Raw genomic sequence first — 20,257 nt, forward strand, 5'->3', positions numbered from 1 at the left:
CAGTTCTATTGTCTCCAAACCATACAACACAGCAGGTCTCTCTACGATCTTGTAAATCTTCACTCTGGCTGCTATCCTTCTGTCACAAATCACCCTGACACCCGTCTCCACCCAGTCCATCCTCATTGCACTCTCTTTTTTACTTCTCTTGAAGATGGGGATGCACTGTCTGTTGCTTTGGATGCCTGACCCCAGGTATTTAAATTCATCCACCTTTGCTCCTTCCAAGTTCACCGTTACACCTGCAACTATTCTGTCTCGCTTCTACTGAAATCCACTCTTATTCTCTTCGGTGCATACCTCCACCTTTTCAGGCTGTTTTCCACCTGCTCCATACGCTCACCACAGATTACAATGTCATCTGTGAGCATCACAGTCCACAGAGACTCCTGCCTGACCTCATCTGTCTGCCTGTCTATCAAAATGACAAGCAAGAAGGAGCTCAGAGGCAGTCCCTGATGTAATCCCACACTAACCTGAACCCATCTGTCACTTCTACTGTCTTGCTGTCCTCACAAATGACCTGCAACATGCTCACGTACTTCCCTACTACTGTACCACTGTTCCTTTCTTGGCACCCAGTCATATGCTTTTTCTAGAGCCACAAAGACACAGTGCAACGCAAAAAATCACAGATATGACATGAAAATATTTTAGGCATTGAAAGTACTCAGTACAAAAAATGACGTTTTATAAAGAAAATAATTCTTACTTTAATTAATTTTGCCGTTAATAAGTTGCAGTTCTCACCGTTTAGCAGCAGCTGCTGAGATGACTGACAAACACTTGGACCAATCACGGTTGAGTTCCTCAAAGTGCAATGACGTAGATTGCGCGACGCCATTACGTAACTTGGTAGAGCGGAAGCGCTAGTAGACGCTGTTTTTTCTTCTTCTTGAATGGTGCTCTGTTTTGGAAGGTACAGTTTGGACATAATTTAAAAAAATAAATCACAGTAAACGTGTAGTAATGCCGACACTTGTATACAGTTAAGCGAAGCCGAGGGGAGTGGACTTTAGAACATGTTTTGCTGTTTAAACATTATTCTTATGCTATTAGCAACGAGCTAAGCTAATAGGGAATATTGAGTGTTCGAGGGATAAGAGTTATTCATATTATTGGTAGCCCTTCTCTTGCTTTCGGTTTCTACTGCCCATCACTTACATGTTTCTTATGTCAGGTATCATCATGTCAAAGCAGCCGTTGGGAAAAACGCTGCTGAGGAATGTAATCCGACACACGGATGCCCACAACAAGGTGCGTTTAGACTCAACAAGTGTTTGTAAGATGAAGGTGGAGGGTTTTTTTTTTTTTATGTGCACTAATCTATTGATTAATTACTTAAAGCTTAAAGTTGAGCTGAGTTGATGATTTGTTTAAATGAATGCATTGCTTCTGTTTGGTCCTTTAGGCTTCCTTTCCACAACAATTTAGCAGGAAATGTTATAATTTTATGTATTTTATCCAATTGTAGTCAGTTGTGTATAGACGCTGTCACAGTCTGTATGAGGTCAGACAAAATAACTGACTGTACACTGCAGCTATAGTCTATCTTTAACCTGTCTAGGAACAAAATTACAAAGCTTGTACGAGAGCGATACGTCAAGCCCAGTCTCTGCTTGCTCAGATTAAACTCTTATACAGCAGGTATAAAATACCAAAACAAACCAACTATGTTGAAGTAGGTAGTTTAGCCCACTGATTGGCAGGATTTCTTTTCTACCGACGCACAGGAAGGATAACATTTGTAAATATTTGTATCATGTGTACACTAATGCATCTCTGTGTTGTCTTTGTGTGCATGTTGTTGTGCAGATCCAAGAGGAAATTGAAATGTGGAAAATGCGAGACTGGGAGATCCAAACATCCCAACGAAAAGATTTTTCAGATGCAGAGTTTGTGAGGTAAATACCTCAATTTAATTTGATCTACCTAAACACAAATGAAATCACAGCACTTTTGAATCTTTGTAATGCAGCTGTCTTTTTGATTATACATTGACTTGATGATTTAAGGATAATGGTTGTATTTCAGAGGACATATGCACTGCGACCGAGTGTCAGATCAACGTAGAGACTTTAACCGAAGCAGAGAGCGTGCCTCAGAACATGATGACAGAGAGGCTCGATACTGGACTCGAAAACTGTATGAATTTGAGTCCAATGATCCTGACAGGTACTGTACAAAAAACAAAACATAATGAAGTGGCTGTGGTCATGTGTTTCCAGTGTGTAATGGAAATGCTGGAGTGCTACATCAGATGAACTAATATATGTGATTTCATATATTTCCATCACAGATGGGGACATAGTGGGTTCAAGGAGCTTTATCCCGAGGAGTTTGAAAGTGATGGGTAAGCAGAAATTTCATACATACCAAATGGGTTATTATATATTCAAATAGATATTCAGACTTTAAAAGGGCACTCATGCAATTTACCACATTTCCATGGAGTTAACCTCTCAACCCTGAACCTTGTAGTAATGCAAGACCAACTGATACCAGGCTGAAGTCTGTTACATAATTTCATGGTTAACAAAGTAGCAGAAGTAAGAAGAGACTCCATTATGAGACTTGCCCCCTGCACTGAAAAAAGGGTACACCCATTAGATCAGGGGTGGGCAACTCCAGGCCTCGAGGGCCGGTGTTCTGGGAATCCATCCTACCTGGAAAAACATCCTACCCAATGTTTCTGCGCATGCGCACAAAACCAACGCCGAATTAACTTCTTTTTCTCTCACCCATCCGGAATACTTCTTATGGTTAGGGGTAGGCTTAGGTTTAGTCGCAACTCACCGTCAAATTATAATACGGGTAGGACGTTTTGTCAGAGTAGAATGGTTTCATGTGTCCTTGAACAGCTGATTTAAATGGCTAAATTAGCTCCTCAACATGTCCTGAAGTTCTCCAGAGGCCTGGTAACGAACTAATCATGTGATTCAGGTGTGTTGACCCAGGGTGAGATCTAAAACCTGCAGGACACCGGCCCTCGAGGCCTGGAATTGCCCACCCCTGCATTAGGTAGTTCATTAACTATTTAGATTTTATTAATTACCTCAACATTTGTCAAAATAATTGTAATTATGAGTTGTAAATAGTGTTAAAATCAGGTTCTGACTTTGATTCCAGCACTTTCCTATGCTACAGTATTGTTTGGTGTGTGATTTTTAGATGATGATAATGTGTCATTCTTAAAGAAAATTTGTGCATATAAATTACATGTTGTTGTCATGAAATTAAAACGTTTTTATGTGGTGTTACAGGTGCATAAACACTACAAATGAGTCATTTTGTCTGTTTTTAAGCAGTTGCTAGGCCATTATGATGGCATACCTCTGAAACAGATAATAGCCTTCGAGGACCTGAGCTGTAACTGTGCAAATTTTGATTGCTCCTGATTGTGTAAGAGGAGCTCACAAACAAAGATTTCCTGTATTACTGTAAAATACTTTATGCACCTGGTCACAAGCATTCCAGCATTATTGTTTTTGGGATAAAATATTCCATCTAGTCATTTAACAAAGCTGGATATTTCAGGCAGAAATACTGTGACCATAGCTGTGCTAGATTTATGATATGCAAGCTTCATTTCATTTGTGTTTGTAAAGATTTTACCCTGAACTGTCTGACCACTTTAGTTTGGTGAAGTATGTTGCTAATATTTGTACACTGGCATCAAGCACTTTTTAAACACTTGGTCTTCTAATTTTGTTGTTTAATAGTGGTTTGCAAAGAGCTCATGGTTTTGCTGATATTTGTAGGAGTATTACTGGTAAAAGAAAATGAGGGGAAATGTGCAAGAAATAGTCAGATAAAGTATTTTTAAAAAGTTGAGAATTTGAAAATTATACAAATCCCTATAATTTACACCCATGTTGATATAGCTGAGTGAGGGGGCCCAGTGTAAATAGCTGCTGTGTAACTGTTCTCACCTGGGTGCAAATAGTCACTCTAGTAATAATGGGTTATTATCCAGATTTAATGGATGATGAACACACAGTATTTTAATCTTCACACAGCCTCAAACATTCACACCTCCATGATGTTAACATTCTGGTTATTAACGAGCTTCCTTGTTAATGAATCTCTACCGCTCATACTTTCTTTTAAAAACGAAGAGGTCTTCAAGTCAAAGCTGAAATAAACTCTAGGATTACATCGTAAACATTATGTTTCTAAGACTTTACAGAGAGCTTCTTTATAGTAAGCCACAGAAGAGATGGTTCTCTTTGCTTGACTGATCTCCACATCAAAAACCAGTGTATTTCCCCTTTAAGCCATTAGATCATACTTCTATTCATACTAGTGGTGTCTTTATATTTATTCTTCTGACTTTGTTTTATTTTAGTGAAGAAAACAGTGCCAAAAAGAAGATGAGCCATCACAAAATGAAAAAGTCCAAGTCTGACACAGAGGCATGCTTATCAAAACGGTCCAAAAAATCCTCACGGAAGAAGAAGAAAAAAAAGAAGAAAGGTGAGGACGGAAAGCGTAAGAAAGTGGACAGTTCGAGCAGTGACTACAGCAGCGATGACAGCGGTGCTACAAAAGACAAGCAGAAGAGAAAAAGGACTAAAAGTCGACATAAAAACAAGAAAGCTTCAAAAGCCAGAGGAAAAGATGTGGACATCAGCACAGAGGACAGTAATGATGAGATAAAAAGGGAGAGGCTGTCACACAGTCGCAAAAAGCGAAAGCACGATTCGCACAAAGACTCCGACTCAGGGCCAAACTCAAAAAAGAAGAAGAGGAAAAACTGGAAAGCAATGGGTGAGGAGAGCTCGGACAGCTCTGCCGACTGAGGCGTGCTGCTAAAAACTGATGCACAGTTCAGGTAACGGCCACTGAAACTGCTACAGATTCCTTTGTTGTTCCTAACTCTGCTGAGGGCTTTTCACTACAGGCATCTTCTAAATTGCACTTTGTTTAACATCAACAAACCTGTGGTTACGGGTCTCTCCGTGGGCGTCCTGCGTGGCAGAAGCTCATCACCTCTGCAGAGATTCAAAGCACACCGTACAGCAGTACAGACAGCAGGGAGCATGAAGAAGGATGATAGGGTAGCAACCATCTGTCTCAATAGGTATCCTGTGAGCTGCAGGCACATTGATTGATCGACTCACCTCTGACTGTCTGCCTCACATAGTGACCTTCTGTCCTCAGACGACCAGTGTTTTCATTTTATTTATAAGGAAATGCGATTTGAATAATTATTTCCGATGGAATATGTATTTTATTTTTTTCATGTTTTGCAATTTTCACTCTTTGTATAAAGCGTGTTGTCATAAAATAAACATCTATTTTGCATTTTTTTTAAAATTATATTTAGTGTTTAAAATGGTGTATTATCTGTTTTTAAAAGAACAAGAAATGATCATCCCGGATTTCTCTAAAACCTTTAATCCATTTAAACTAACAAGTACTGCCTATCCACTTAAAAGCTGACATGGTTCTGACAGTACAAGCCTAAAGGTTTATAGATCTGGGCAGAAAAGCGTGAGGGTATTTGTCTTCCTGTCTAACTTTTCTGGAAATGTTCACATTCTTTTCTTATTAGTTACAGCAAAAACTGTATCTGTGTGAATGACATTGTGAGGGGGTCATAAATATGCCATCCGGAGAGCAGTTCTAACTCAGGGTTTTAATAACATACATACTGATTGTCTTGCATCCACGAGGGTTTAAATGAGTTGTAACAGATACATTATTTATAATGCCATGGGTGGTTCCTGTTCTTTTTTTTTTTCTTCTGAAAGTAAAGACCAGAATAAGGACATGAACCTTACACTTAAAAACGCATCAAGTTGGCCTCCCTCCCCACCCCAGCAATTTCCATATAGCACTTTATTTTCCTCTGTCACAGAGCTCCACTTTTATACTATTAAAAACACATCAGTGAGCCACACCGTCACTGGCAGACACCTCCTTTCATTGCACTGAACGCTGGCATCGTCGTTTATTCTGAATCATTCCCACATGCACCATTTTGCTGTAATAAATACTCATTAGATAAACAATTCGCTGCTGAAAATAGTCCCCAACATATATACTGCTTCCTCTGGTTTCAGTAACATTAGCAAAAACTCCACCGATGAATTGTTCTCAGAAAACGATTTACCGTTTTTAAAAAATGAAAATAAATTTTCGTTATACAAGAGCTACAGGTAAAGCAATAGAGGTTGTTGCCATGGGATCTGTAACAACAGCCATAAATTAGGAAATTATTCTTTAACTTGAAGGCACGTGCATGCACGTACGTTGAATCTAAGCAGGCTGCAGTATAAAGGTAAGTACAACCATTGCTCTGTGTGCAACATGTTTGAATCCCAAAACAGAAAAATAATGAGATGGCAGTGTAAAAGTAGCTGGCTTCTGTTAATAACTCTTACTTCAATACTTTGAAATAGTAGCTGGCATATATATATATATATATATATATATATATAGCATTTCCGATGATTGTGATTCTCTTGATTTGTTGAGTTGTTTGTCAGGAGGGTCTCCATGGAGTAACATGGATCAAAGACCTTGCCACAGTCCTGTTGTTTTTCATGATACCAAAGACAGACTTTCAGATACTGCTGCTCATGATCAAAGTGAGCAAGTCTAGTGTTTGTAGAGCTACTTTTTGACTGCTATAGAAGTCTTGTCTGTGATACTGTTGAACACAGATTGTCCTGTGTGGTCTTATTGTTTCTGTAACGTTAACACGGCATCTGAATGTAAAAGAAAAATGCAAAGATTAAAAAAGGACGACTCACTAATGCCGTACACAGCTGATACCACTTTCATACATCACTCCTGAAAACCACCGTTCTACCCATATCAACACCAGTCTGTGTCCAGACTGATAAGAAAGAGTAAGCTTGTGCCATCTGTGTATTTATAGATAATCTGATGCCAAGGGAAGTGTTGGTAAACCGTTTTGAAAGTGTGTGTACTGGAAAAGCCTGAAGCACTTCGCTGAGTCTGTCAATAGGCTAAGTGTTCTCTCTAAGCAGCAGAGAGTGAGCTGTGTTCGGCTTGGCTGCAACTGCCTGAATCTTGGAAATGGAAGAAAGAAAGTGAAATTCAGCAAGTCAAATCAGTTTTGACGGCGGTTTTTAAACACGTTGCCACGGTTTATAAGCATTTTGGCAAAAGGGCAGAATCCAAAAATGACTGTCTATTACAACCGAACCTTTGCATGATAGTTAAGACAATCTGTTTTTAGAAAGGGGGAAAAAAGCTTGTTTTTGCTGTTATCATTGTAATAATTATAGAAATTAATGTCAACCCTACATTTTTTAAGCCAAATTTGTGCTGCTGCATGTTACTACAGACCTCTGGATGGTTTAGTGTTTTGAAAATGATCAAAACCCTTGTGAAAACCTTTTAATTCATGCGAGTGGCGTAATTCTAGATAGGACAAAGCTATTCTGTTAGTCCACTCCGGTCCAGAGATATCTGTATTGCCCCGATCCCCTGAACATGTACAAACAGTGGAGGCATAGCACCGGAAAAAGGACAGGGGCGAAAATAAGTATTTAGTTAAAACCACAAGTGGAGTTTCACATAAGAACACAAAAGCATGACTGCGGTCTTGAACAGAAATAGTGTAAATTAAAAAATATATAAATATGTACTAAACTATGCTAAGATTGGACTTTTCTAAAACACATATTATATGGTTTGAAAACGGAATGGGGAAACTATTAAATAAAAATAAACCTGGATCAAGTGTTGGTCTTTTTTGCAGTTATTCAGAACTGCTGATGAGAAACAACCCACCCCCTGGTGTTCACTAGTTTGACTGTCCAGGCCAATTTTTTAAAGGCAGGGTGATGTCTCAGCCTCATCCTCCCACCTAAGCAGATTTTTGTGTCGAATAGTGGTTACAGATGTGAGCACACACACAAACACTTCTCCTGTTTAGAGAGCCGGCCGGCCTCGCAGCTCCAGACAGTTAAGCATCAGTAGTTACTGTAATAAGGAGATGGATTCAGCTCAAAAGGTTTGTGCACGACAAACTGACAGCTGAGCATTTACACCCCAAAAGTTAAATCCCCCTTCTTGAAGCTATGTAAAATGTGAATGTTTGCGCTGTAAATTGGTTAAGTGTGATGAGGAAGGATGAAGGGATGACCTCGTTCTCGGATTCAATCCTCTCCGTCACCGAGGATGCAAATAGGAGACTCGGGAGGATTGGAAAAACCCCCAGTGCGACTTATCTTTCTGCTCCATGTTTTATCTCTCTGCTGTCCACGCAGCTCGGTTTCATCTCAGCCTGTTCTGAGTAGCTGTAATCAGAGGGAGAGGGTGTTTACCATTTCAACAAGCAAATACCCCTCATCTGCTCTGATCATATCTTTTCCTGTTGTCCGATCTTTTTTCTTTTAGCAACACTTGAGTTCGCATGCTGTATCATGCATTTGTATGCGCTACATAAACAGCTGGTTTAAAATACAATATATTGCCGTTGTAAGCAGATGTTTTGACATTTCAGGTGTTTGTATAAATTCTTGGCATATCTAAATTTTTAATGTAACAGTTAATTATTATTACATATTTCACAATGGCACTTGGGTAATAGAAAAATCCGCTGATGAATGAACATGTTTACCGGCAGTTTAAACCTGCCCGAGTGATTTTTTTTATATGTATAAACACTTAATGAATTTTTAATAACTCAATTTGAGGATTTGTTAAACACATTTCATTAAATATGACTATAGTCTACTGCTGTCTTATTTTGTGTTACTGATTTTATGTTTCCACACCAGCTATAGATGCTGATAATTACATTAACAAGCACTTATAAGCGTCCTGATAACTCACAACTGCATTATAATGATTTATTAAGTGATGCGTACAGTACTGGTTTTACATGTTTGAAAGTAAATTCCTCTCCTGCTGTTTAATATATAAGTTAAAAACAGGATGCTACACAGGCCGTGTTCAAATGGTTATTAATATATCCACACTGCAGTATGCAATTAATTAGGAACCTTGCAGAGCTTTGTTTCCCCCTAGTGGCACACCTCAGATCGTACACCCTTGATAATAACAGCTGGCTGCATTTGAATTCAGCACCACGTCCAGTTATCGTGTCCCCTCCTCGTCCCACTACCACTCTGCTCAGTGGTCATAGAGGAGCTTTCACAGAAGCCTTATAAATAGCACAGAGAAATCAAATATTTATCTTCTGAATTTGTGTGTCCCTTCCTGCAGTGGACAGACACGCACACGCACGCATACTCACGCACGCATACTCACGCACACACACACGCGCACCCTCCTACTGCTGCAGCACAAGAAGGAAACGCCACTGATACAGTTAACCCACACAAAAAAATTTAATACCCTTCGTGAGGGAGTAGATGGTCCAAACCTTGACATACTAAATAGGGAGAGGTGTGATGACACAGGTTTTTAATGTAAAAACTTGCAGCCAACACCCAAATGCTTTGTAAAAAGTCATGTGACATATGACTTACTTACTTACATAGTTAGTACACATACACCAATGTTTTAATATACTTATATATGTCTTTTTTGTTTGTCTTTTATCCAGACCAGCCAGATACAGTACCCATTAATATACAGTCACATCTGCAACAATACCGATTTTAATATCATACAGTCCGACCGTCAGAGAGGAATCCATGGCAGGTTTCCAGGTCCATCTTCTCTATGCAAACACATAAGAAATCAGCCTTTGTAAAATTCCGCTCTCTTTTAATAATCATTATTGTATAGACTGGTGGTGATACTTGTCCTTGTATCTCGTGTCTTCTGTGCAAAAGTTTTTTTTGTTGTTGTTGTTTTTTTTAACTTTATGAACCCAAAACATGATTGACATAACAGGATACCTGGCTGTTCACTTTACAGTTATGATGAAGTTTTTTTTCTTTTTTCTTTTTTCTTTCTTCTTTTTTTTTTTTTTTTTTTTTTTTACAATTAAACAGTTACATCCTAACGCCACACCCCTTGGCATATCACAGAAAAAGGAGAAAATTAAAAATCCAACACAATGCTTCCCGTTCTCAGTATTGGAAAGCAGTGGTAGAGAGGACGGTTTATGACTACAGTGAGCAGCATCCTCCATTCGTACATTTTTTTTTTAGAATAAGGCACTGCTGCATAAAGAAAGGACATGGCCAACAGACTTCTGTGGGAGCATGACGGGGAGGCAGGATGAACGAGACCGTGTTCTTCTCCAGCAACTCGCAGAAAGCTCGTCTCAGTATGTGTGCTTGTGTTTATCTCTTGCTGTGTGCTGGGAAAGTGTGTCATATGGCATGTAGACATATTCGTGTTTTTACATGTGTGTGTTTGTATGTGGCTGAGCCATTTCTTTTGGGTACACTACTTTACTCAGACTGTGCTCTCTAGCATCCACTCAGTGCTGCTGAATGTAACTCTCCTGTTGGCGAGCGGCGAGGACTCCATGTTGAGCTGGTTGGTGGATTTGTGCCACCTCGTCCTCGCTCTGCGTGGGTAACTATGACTCTGAAAAATGGAGTAATCCCCGCCGTCAAACGAGAATCTGTGCCTAGTTCGTGCTAGCTCATTAGGGAGCAACCCCATGTTGGCCAGGGTACTCTTCTTGTCCTTGAGCCTGGGAGCCTCCTTGGTGCCAGCATTGGGGCCTATGAGACACAGGGACATGGTGGAGCCTGTCAGGCTATTGTCCATCTGCGTGTCGTCAGATGGGGGACCAGAGCGCTCTCCATCCAGGCTGGTTCTTCTCTTCATCTTGTCTACAGTCATGGGAGGCAGCTCCACCTCCAGTATGGCAGTTGTGGCTGCTGAATCCTCCTTTTTCTCACCATCCACCCTCAGCACCAGTGCCATGCACTCTTTGGGTGCTAGGGCTTCATGCTGGCCTTCATCAGAAGGTTGCTTGGAGGCAGAACGCTGGAGCCGGTGCTGGCTTCCATTGGTCTGGGAGTGCATGCTACAGCTGACCTTGGTCTTGCTGTCCTCCGGGCTGCTGTAGGCCTTGTAACGAATCATCAGGATGATGATGAACACTAACACCGAAGCAACAATTATACCACCAATAATGATGATCATAGTGCCTCCCAGGAACTGGCTGTGCATGAAACGGCACTGGCTGACCTCACTGGCTGTGTGGAACTGTACGCAGCCGACCACACGGGTAGCTGTTAACGAAGTGATGCCGTCATCGTAAACCGCCAGCACACAAAGGTCGTATTCCCGTCCTGCAGCCAGATCATTGATTAAGAAGTTCTTGCTGGTGGATGGGATCATTCTGCGGAGAAAAGAAACAGCGCAGTGATGAAGATGTGGAGGAGTAATCTTAAGAATTACAACACCCACATGCACTGATTTGCACAAGGTTGTATTAAAGCACACAGAGGTGTCAGTTCTGCATCAGAATAAGGTAACAGTGCCATTACCACAAACTTTAAATATCACTCTGGTAGACAGACATAAAAAACATCACACTTCAATACAGGTGACTTCTAAGTGCATATGTTGTATTATATTGTAAAAAGGCTGTGAGAAGTTGCTCGATTTGGTTTGTGTCTAACAAAGTGACAGCGAAGGTGATAAAAAAGGCAGGAGAGGCTCACTGTCTCGAGTATATGCCACAACAGCTGCAGGCTGGAGGACAAGTGACGCATGAAGTGAAGACAGTTTGGATGTGTGAATACCTAAGGTCACAGTTTGTTGGCAACTGTAAGATTACACGACTCTAAGTACGAAGGAGAAAGGCATTGTCTTCAGGTCAACATTGGCGTTAATATAATTAGAAGCTTGTTCCTTTTCCCTAAGGGAAGACTTTGATGGTTATCATTTGTAGGTAATAATGTACCACCTAAAGACAAAACAACACTCAGCTCCATGCTAAAACGGGATGAGAAAATTATACAGGAGAGCAACTCATTATATCTGATAAAACCTAGAAAAAAAGAAAGAAAGAAAGAAAGTCAACCACTATTATTAACTTACTCTGTGAATACATAAATCCTGGGATGCTTTTCAGTAAAATATATTCAGTTAATTTGTGTCACGTTTTGCATAATAAACACGTGAAACTTCAGATTCTCACACTTTAACAGTGTTTGCAAATGGTAATTTTTATCCATTATTCTAAAGAGTAAGCTCATCCAGTGTAACCATGCAAAACGTTTTAATTGCTGTAACTTTTTTATATTAATTTTTTAAACTAGTGGTATTTGGGAATTTTATCAGAATTCTAAAAAAATGATGAATCGCCCAAGAAATCTTAACGCTACAATGCTGAAATGTGGAAAACTTCTCCATGTACTGGTGCTTTATGCTTGAAATACAATCAAGACCATCTGTAAGCAACAGTGATTCTCAAACAACTATTTTTATAGTTTACTTCAAATTTCAAACACTTTGTTGGAAGATAATAAGGTAGATTTCTTCAAGTGCTGTTCTGTCCTGGGATTCCTTACAAAAAAGATAGGTAGAACTCCAAACTGAGTGTAAGGAGCTTGGAAAGAAAAGTGTCTGGACTTCTCTAGGGTTACTTGAAGATGTTTCACCTCTCATCCGAGAAGCTTCTTCAGTTGTAAGAGCAATTGGTGGAGGTTCCCAGGTTTTAAGCCCTACGGGAGTGTCTCCAAGAGGGTCATGGACCCTCTATCCTCTACATCTATGATCCTCTACCTAATCACACAAGCCAAGGTGTGAAAATGGGTGTGGGTCACAATCAGCCAAGGTTTGATCTACTGAGGTTATGTGGCCCAGGGTGTGAGTGGGCGATAAGGCGTCTTGGGAAGGGATCTTTCCGAGCTCCTTAGACTACAATGACCTGGACGACTGAGAACCTTCACAGACAACTCCAAACTGTTGACCATGAACATTATCCATATGTTCAATTTCAGATATCATGAATGCTTTTTCTGTAATTAGTAAAATCTTGTTTGCAAACGCCTATTGTTGCTAGACATACTTTCCATACTCTTCCTGGTCTTTCACATGAGCTCTTCATAAAACAGGGGGCAGAGAGGATTTGTGAGTTTATGCATAATTTTTCTTTTTGTGGATGGGTTCAAATTACCTCAAACTAGTAGACCAAAACAAACTCATTCATTGCAATCACTCCCCTGTACACAAAGCCATCTTGCTGACATTATTTATGATAATTGGCCACAATATCTCACAAACTGGCTGTGCTACAAAATAGAAACTTGGCAGAAAGCTGAATTTTTCACATTTTCAAAAAAAAACTGCTTTGACGGCATCACCACATGGTTAGTTACAAAGGGTAATCCTGCATAACCTACATGTACACACAAGATTTCGATTCCAAGTTGCTCAGCTAGGTAAGTCTTAAGCTTCTAGTTCCAGCAGCTACAAACAAGCTGCAAAAGATTTTAGCAGTTACATTTCATTTCAGTATCATATATCTAACACTTCTCATCGAACAATAAATGAAGAAGCAATTCATGCCTTCAATTTCGATTTAGCACAACAAGATTGGAGTTCGGTGTATGAAGAGTCAGATGTGGACAAGGCTTATGACAATTTCCTAGATATTTTTACTATGTGGTACAATAAACATTGTCCTGTAAACGAACACATGACAAAGAAAAAAAAGATAAAAAGTCCTTGGCTCACAAAAGGAATTATTAATGCTTGCAAAAAGAAAAACAATCTGTATAAACAGTTTATCAAAGTAAAAACAAAAGAAGTGGAACAAAGATAATAAAGCATATAGAAATAAATTGACTGATATTATAAGAACGAGCAAACAACTTTATTATAGAAGAAGATTATATGAAAATAAAAACAATATAAAAGGAACTTGGGATGTGTTAAACAACTTAATTAAACAAGGATCTTCTGGAACATCATATCCTGAATATTTTACTGATGCAAATGGTGAAAATCACAACATGAGTAATATTGTCGATAGGTTCAATAAATTCTTCATAAATGTTGGCCCTGAACTAGCAGCGGACATCCCGTGTCATAAAAATGAAAATATCAGCAATATAAAATCAAATCCCTTTTCACTGTTCCTCTCAGCTACAAATGAGCAAGAAGTAATAAATATCACATTAGAATGTAAAAGTAAGTCTTCAATGGATTATCATGACATAAATATGTCTGTAGTTAAACAGGTTATTCTGAATATTGCTAGTCCCTTAACATATATCTGTAATTTATCATTTCAGTCCGGTTGTTTTCCAAAAAAAATGAAAATTGCGAAAGTAATACCACTATATAAAAGTAATGACAAACATAGTTTTACCAATTATAGGCCTATTTCTCTACTGCCTCAATTCTCAAAAATTCTAGAAAAACTTTTTAATTCAAGATTACAAAAATTCCTTGAAAAACATCAAATAATAAATGTTGGTCAGTATGGTTTCAGAACACAAAGAACCACTTCAATGGCGATAATTGAGGCAGTAGAAGAAATTACTGATGCACTGGACAAAAATAAATATGCAGTTGGTATTTTTGTTGATCTCAAAAAGGCCTTCGACACAATTAATCACTCAATTTTATTGGATAAATTGGAAAGATATGGTATTCGAGGGAAAGCTGGTAACTGGTTAAAAAGTTATCTAACGGGTCGGGAACAATATGTTAGCATAGGGCATTACCATTCAGAGAAACTTGGTATTACATGTGGTGTTCCCCAAGGGTCAGTGTTGGGACCAAAACTTTTCAATGTATACATAAATGATATTTTTGATGTTTCTCAAGTACTTAAACTCATACTGTTCGCAGATGACACCAACATATTTTTCAGTAGCGATGATTATACTGATCTTGTAATGACTGTAAACAGGGAGCTACAATTAATAAAAAAATGGATGGACATAAATTATCATTAAATATAAATAAAACTAAAGCAATGTTTTTTGGTAATTTTAAATATAATATAGAATTACCAATTATAATTGAAGGTGTACCAATTGATAATGTGAGTGAAAACAAATTTTTGGGAGTCGTAATTGATAACAAAATTTCATGGAAACCCCACGTCAGACACATAAAAACCAAAATTTCCAGAAGCCTCGCAGTTTTGAACAAAGTGAAACAATTCCTTGATAAAGATGCACTTCGTACTCTGTACTGTACCCTGGTTCTTCCATATCTTACATATTGTGTGGAAGTGTGGGGAAACACATATAAAAATACAACTAATCCATTAGTCACAGTACAGAAACGAGCACTGCGTATAATTCACAAGGCTGGTTATCTAGATCATACTCACAAATTCTTTCTTCAGGCAAAGTTACTTAAATTCCAGGATCTGGTTAATTACAATACATCCATAATTTTGTATAAAGCTTTTACTAAACTTTTACCGGCAAATTTACAAACTAGATTTGAAATTCGAGAAAAGGTTTATAATGTTAGAGGATTTGGAGAATTCAAATTACCCAGAACTCGAACAACCCGTAAAGGTTTTTGTGTGTCTGTATGTGGTGTGAAAATCTGGAACAGTCTGAGTTTACAATTGAAACAATCCAAAAATATTCATAGATTTAAATTTCTCTACAAACAGTTGGTCTGGTCACAGTATACTCAATGATGGTTTTTTAGTGTGCTCTGTAATGTCTGTTCTCTTACCATTGCTGGTATGGATTCAAAAAAAAAGAAAAAAAAAGACTGTGCGTATGTATGTACATATATGTACATGTGTGTGTAGATATATATGTATGTATATGTATGTGTGTATGTGTGTGTTTGTTACTTGTAGTTATTACTGCCTGTTACCTGTGGTAATGTAATTTATAATTTATATATTCTGTATTCAGTTATGAAGGCTCTAATTGTTGCTTGCGAGCTGCAGTTTAGATGCTTGTATGCGCCCGGGGCTGTTGATGGGACTGTATGCAATAATGGGCGTAGCTGCGGGAAGTATATTGTTTTGTTTTGTTTTTTTGTTTTTTTGTTGATGAGTGAGTATAGGGGTGGGATTTAATAAGTTTTCTTCGTCCCACTCCTTTTTCAGGCAATTTTTGTTTTTTGTTTTGTGCATTTTATGTTCAATATAGGTATTTGTTGTGCCTGGAAATGAACAAATAAATGAATGAAATGAAATACTCCAAACTCTACAAAATTTTTACATATACAACTGAGAAGTGTTAAATAAGTATCCCCCTGAAACCCACAGGTAGATTCTGGGGTGATGGATGGGTTGCAGGCGCTGTGGCACTGACAAAATTGTAGCAGCAGCTGCAATTTATCTTATACTTTATAATGTAACTCACTGTTAACAATTTGCCTGCGCTGACAATGTTCTTTGTGTAACCAAGACACAACAAAAGCAAATGCAATAAAGTTTGAAATCACTTTCATATTTCATACAATCCACTTCATTCTGTTTACAGTTACCAGCTAATTATTTTTCACTTTAGATACAAAACAATATGAGTATCTAAAATATGATACACTGTTACAGACTTATGGATCTAAAAGTTTAGGCAGGGGGGTATGACTAGCTCTATTTCAACTTTCTATAACATCTAAATATGCCATTCCATGTTATCACATCAGCTATGAGGTCAATAATGATATGAATAATATATAAACCGCTGACTTCTCTCATTTTTGGCTCATAAAAACAGCATAAAATCCCAAACTGCTTACAATGTTTTGAGCAAAAGCATGTTAATCCTCTCATGACACCTCAGATGTATGCTGTTACTGTGGGCAGCCCTGAGGACTTTCATCTGTAAACAAATATTTTTGTAGTGCTTGTACTGTTACTTTTAACTTACAGTAAGTAAATGATCTGACTCCTTCTTCCACTGCTATAACCAAGCCTATCATTAGACAACCACATGTAATCACACTCTGTGTTGCAACCAATTAATGCAGACACTTGCTAATGAAACAAACAGTTACATGCAGTGAAATAGTTAGCCTCAGTGTTATTGTTGTTGTCATATTATGTTTTAATGATGCTGAAAAGACTATTTAGTCCTTTAGGGTGCTGGACTCATAAGCAGTTCAGCTGCTTGAGTGCTCTGTCATAATGTAACAAGCAATTACAGAAAATATAAATATCTTAAGCGTACTGTACAATTTTGGCACAGTAAAATTTTCATTTATGTATAACTCTCTCTCCTGACTGCACTAGAGGAGTTGCTTGTTTTTGGACGCACTTAATCATTTTGCTTCCTTGGGATATGTCAATCTCCCATAACGGACAGCTGTGTCATTCAGCAGATGGTCAATCCAGATGTCTCACCTTTCCTCATATCCCTATCTACCCTCGTTCATCCATCCTGGCTTCATAGCTTACCTGTACACCAAAGTATCATCTGCTGTGCTGTTGTACTGAATCTGGTACATTCTGATGCCAGGGATATGGCGCTCAGATGGCCAGCGGATCACAGCGGAGGAGGAGGTCAGTTCAGTGACCATCACCCTTCTGTCCTGCTTGTCATAGCCCTTGGTGTCATTGCCAGATTTGGAGGAGGTGGTGATGTCTGAGAGTCCAGGGTCCTCACGCATGTGGCCTGTGTTGTTAACAAACAAGGGTAAGGGGATCATGTTGATCTCAACAGCAGCTGTAGCGATGCCTGCGGCATTGGATGCCACACAATTAAATGACCCACTGTCCTTCAGAGTGGTGATGAGAATATCAAGGGTGCCATTATCATACAAGACGGTGCGGGAATTGTTATGCACCAGCTTGCCGTCTGGTGACCGCCAGTGAATATCTGGTTCCGGATCACCCACAGCTTTGCATTTAAGAGTCACTCCTTGCCCTTCCATCACAAAAGGCTTACTGGTAAGATGTTTGGTGATTAGCGGTGGCTCACAGATAAACTCTTCCTCTTGAATAGACCAGAAGTATTTGTCCATGAGGTGCTCTGGGGAGGCACAGGTCTCCAAGTCATCCTCTCTTGTTAGCCTGCGCAGCCACAGCAGCTCACAGTTACAGTGTAGGGGGTTTCCCCCAAAACTCACGGTCAGAGTAGACGAGCTGGAATCCTTGGCATCAGACAGGACCTGGGCGTGCTGGAACAGGCTGTCTGGCGGCAACTTCTGCAGCCTGTTAGAGGTCATGTCCAGGCGGACTAGCTTAGTGAGCAGTGTAAAGGTCCCTGCTCCAATGTGGTCAATTAGGTTGTGGTCCAGTGTGAGGGTGTTAATGTTGGTCATTTTGGCTATAGCTTCCCAGGGAAGGGTGCGCAGGTTGTTATTGGAAAGATCCAAGTCCTCTATTGTGGAAACAAACTCATCGAACGAGGTGGGGGCCACCTGGTGGATCTGGTTGTTTCCGAGGATGAGGTGCCGCAGGTTGACGAGGCCTTTAAAGTGTTCGCTTTTTATAGCACTGAGACGGTTTCCATCCATGTGGAGCGCCCGCAAGGCTCGCAGGCCGAGAAAGGCATGGGGTGTGATCTGACTGATGGTGTTGCGGGACAAAGTGAGGTGGACTAAACTAGTCATGTTGTAAAAGTCTTTCCTGCGGATGATGGTGATAAAGTTGTCAGTGAGTCGCAGCTCGACAGTCTTGCGGTCGATGGTGGGGGGCACGAACAACAGACCGGTTTTAGCACAGAGCAGAGTCAGAGTAGGGGAGAGGTGCTGGCAGATGCAGCGGCCGGGGCAGCTGTATCCCTTCACCAGGGCTGCAGACAGCAACATGCAAAGAACCAGCCGCTCCATTGTTGATCGGTTTCCAGATCCTGTGTGTGAGATAGACAAAGGGAAACAGGGGAAACAGAGTCAAAAAACCAGAAATCTTTGAATGAATAAATAGTACCAGGCTTTTTGAGAGCCTGCTGCAAAAAACCCACAGTCTGACCAAGGTTGCTGAGACTGCCAGCAAGGTATCAATCACAAAATGAAATGGAGCTTTTCTGAAATAATGGCACCTGGGATGATGAAAGGCTGCGCCAACCCTGTCAGAAGCCCATGTCTCTGGAGCTTTTTAATGGAAATAACAGAATGGGTTTTTTTGTGCCACCAGGCTGCATCACCACTGGGCCATATAATTTCCTGAATGATCACAGGGCAGTTTTCCTGTATTAGGTAACCATGCCATGTACATGTCCATCATGGAACAAGGCTTGTGTGTTTTTCTTGCTCTGAATTCCACATCAGGGAGGAGAATTAAAGGTAGAAAGGGCGCTTGTCAAGAGTACTCAGTGATTTCTGTAACCTTTTCATACTCTCTGCCCTCGCTATGCCTCTGAGATGTACAACAAAATTAGACAGAAACCTGTCATGTAAATTTTGGCAAGGAAAAATAAAACTGGAAAAAGTAGAAATGCGGCCTGTTTTCATTGTTCATCCGATGGAAACATTATTGAGTGATTCCCAGGTTTTGAGGATGTTCAGATTCTCTGATTCCCATTTAGAAATATTGATTTCAGTCTTTGAGAGAACACGCCTGTGGTGACAGGAGTAAAAAGAAGTCCTTGGCAGTAATAACCATAAAAAGCCCACTGGAGCACACTAGCTACGTGCTGATGTTATATTGCCAGTGGTTTTACCCTTTTTGGCATTCATCTTGACTACTAATACCTTGTGTTTCACTGTTGATGAGAGCCTTTTAATGCTGCTAAAGTAGAGGGATGGCAACTCACTTTTCCCAGCAAGGTTTAGAGATTGACACATGGGTTACTGCAACCCAGCACTCTCCAAACCCACAGGGAAACGCTTCTTCCCAGCCAGATCCAGTGTGTCAATCAACAGCAATGTTTCTTTTTATTGGGTCCAGCATAATTATCTTAATTCATCCTGAAAAAGCTGGCTGTGGATTTTAAACACAAATGATGTCTCTTTTTTTACAATTTGTGATGCTTTATCCAATTTGTCACATCTAATTTTAGAGTCCCTTTTTCTACATTCCACTATGTTGAGGTGGTGCTGACGGCCTTAACACCACAGATTTTTGTTCCCCTATTGTGCCCAAAGCAAAAGCATCTAGTGCTAACAGAACAAACAACCCTAAATTAAATTTGATTCAAAATGCCTGCGGTGAAATTCACAGAATATTGTAATGCCACATGTCAAATTTCATTAAAAAAAAGAAAGCAGAGTGTTCTTTCTCTACCTTTCAAGCTTTCCCTTACGCTTTACACAAACACTCCCTTTTGCTTAAAAGCGATCAAACCTGATCTGATGAGCGTTATGTTCTGATAGTTCTATGTAAATACTCATAGGAGTAAGAAATTGTGCGTGCAATGTCTTTTTACATCAACCTGTGGCACACTGGCCAGACACCAGCGGACATTCTCAGTTGCTTTTCCTATTCGGTCTGTTGCACACGCACACAGACACACGTGCA

General features: G+C 39.6%; 2 protein-coding genes across 2 annotated transcripts; one reads left to right on the forward strand and one right to left on the reverse strand.

The window, feature by feature from the left end:
* Nucleotides 1-859: 859 nt before the first annotated feature.
* nkapd1 (NKAP domain containing 1) lies at nt 860-5,165 on the forward strand. Its single transcript, XM_085371767.1, has 6 exons — nt 860-919; nt 1,181-1,257; nt 1,816-1,904; nt 2,035-2,175; nt 2,300-2,353; nt 4,349-5,165. Exons 2-6 carry the CDS (start codon nt 1,189-1,191, stop codon nt 4,800-4,802), a joined length of 807 nt encoding a protein of 268 aa, XP_085227893.1. The 5' UTR covers nt 860-919; nt 1,181-1,188; the 3' UTR covers nt 4,803-5,165.
* A 5,191-nt stretch (nt 5,166-10,356) lies between these two features.
* lrfn1 (leucine rich repeat and fibronectin type III domain containing 1) lies at nt 10,357-18,630 on the reverse strand. The gene is made up of 2 exons (XM_085371756.1): nt 17,255-18,630; nt 10,357-11,257 (listed from the first exon to the last, which is right to left on the reverse strand). The coding sequence occupies exons 1-2, from the start codon at nt 18,628-18,630 to the stop codon at nt 10,357-10,359; spliced, it is 2,277 nt and encodes a 758-aa protein (XP_085227882.1).
* Between the last annotated feature and the right edge of the window lie 1,627 nt (nt 18,631-20,257).

The sequence above is a fragment of the Diplotaxodon limnothrissa genome, linkage group LG14 (assembly GCF_057381915.1).
Source record: "Diplotaxodon limnothrissa isolate DT_005_m linkage group LG14, D_limnothrissa_male_GT1.1, whole genome shotgun sequence".
Lineage (NCBI taxonomy): Eukaryota > Metazoa > Chordata > Actinopteri > Cichliformes > Cichlidae > Diplotaxodon > Diplotaxodon limnothrissa.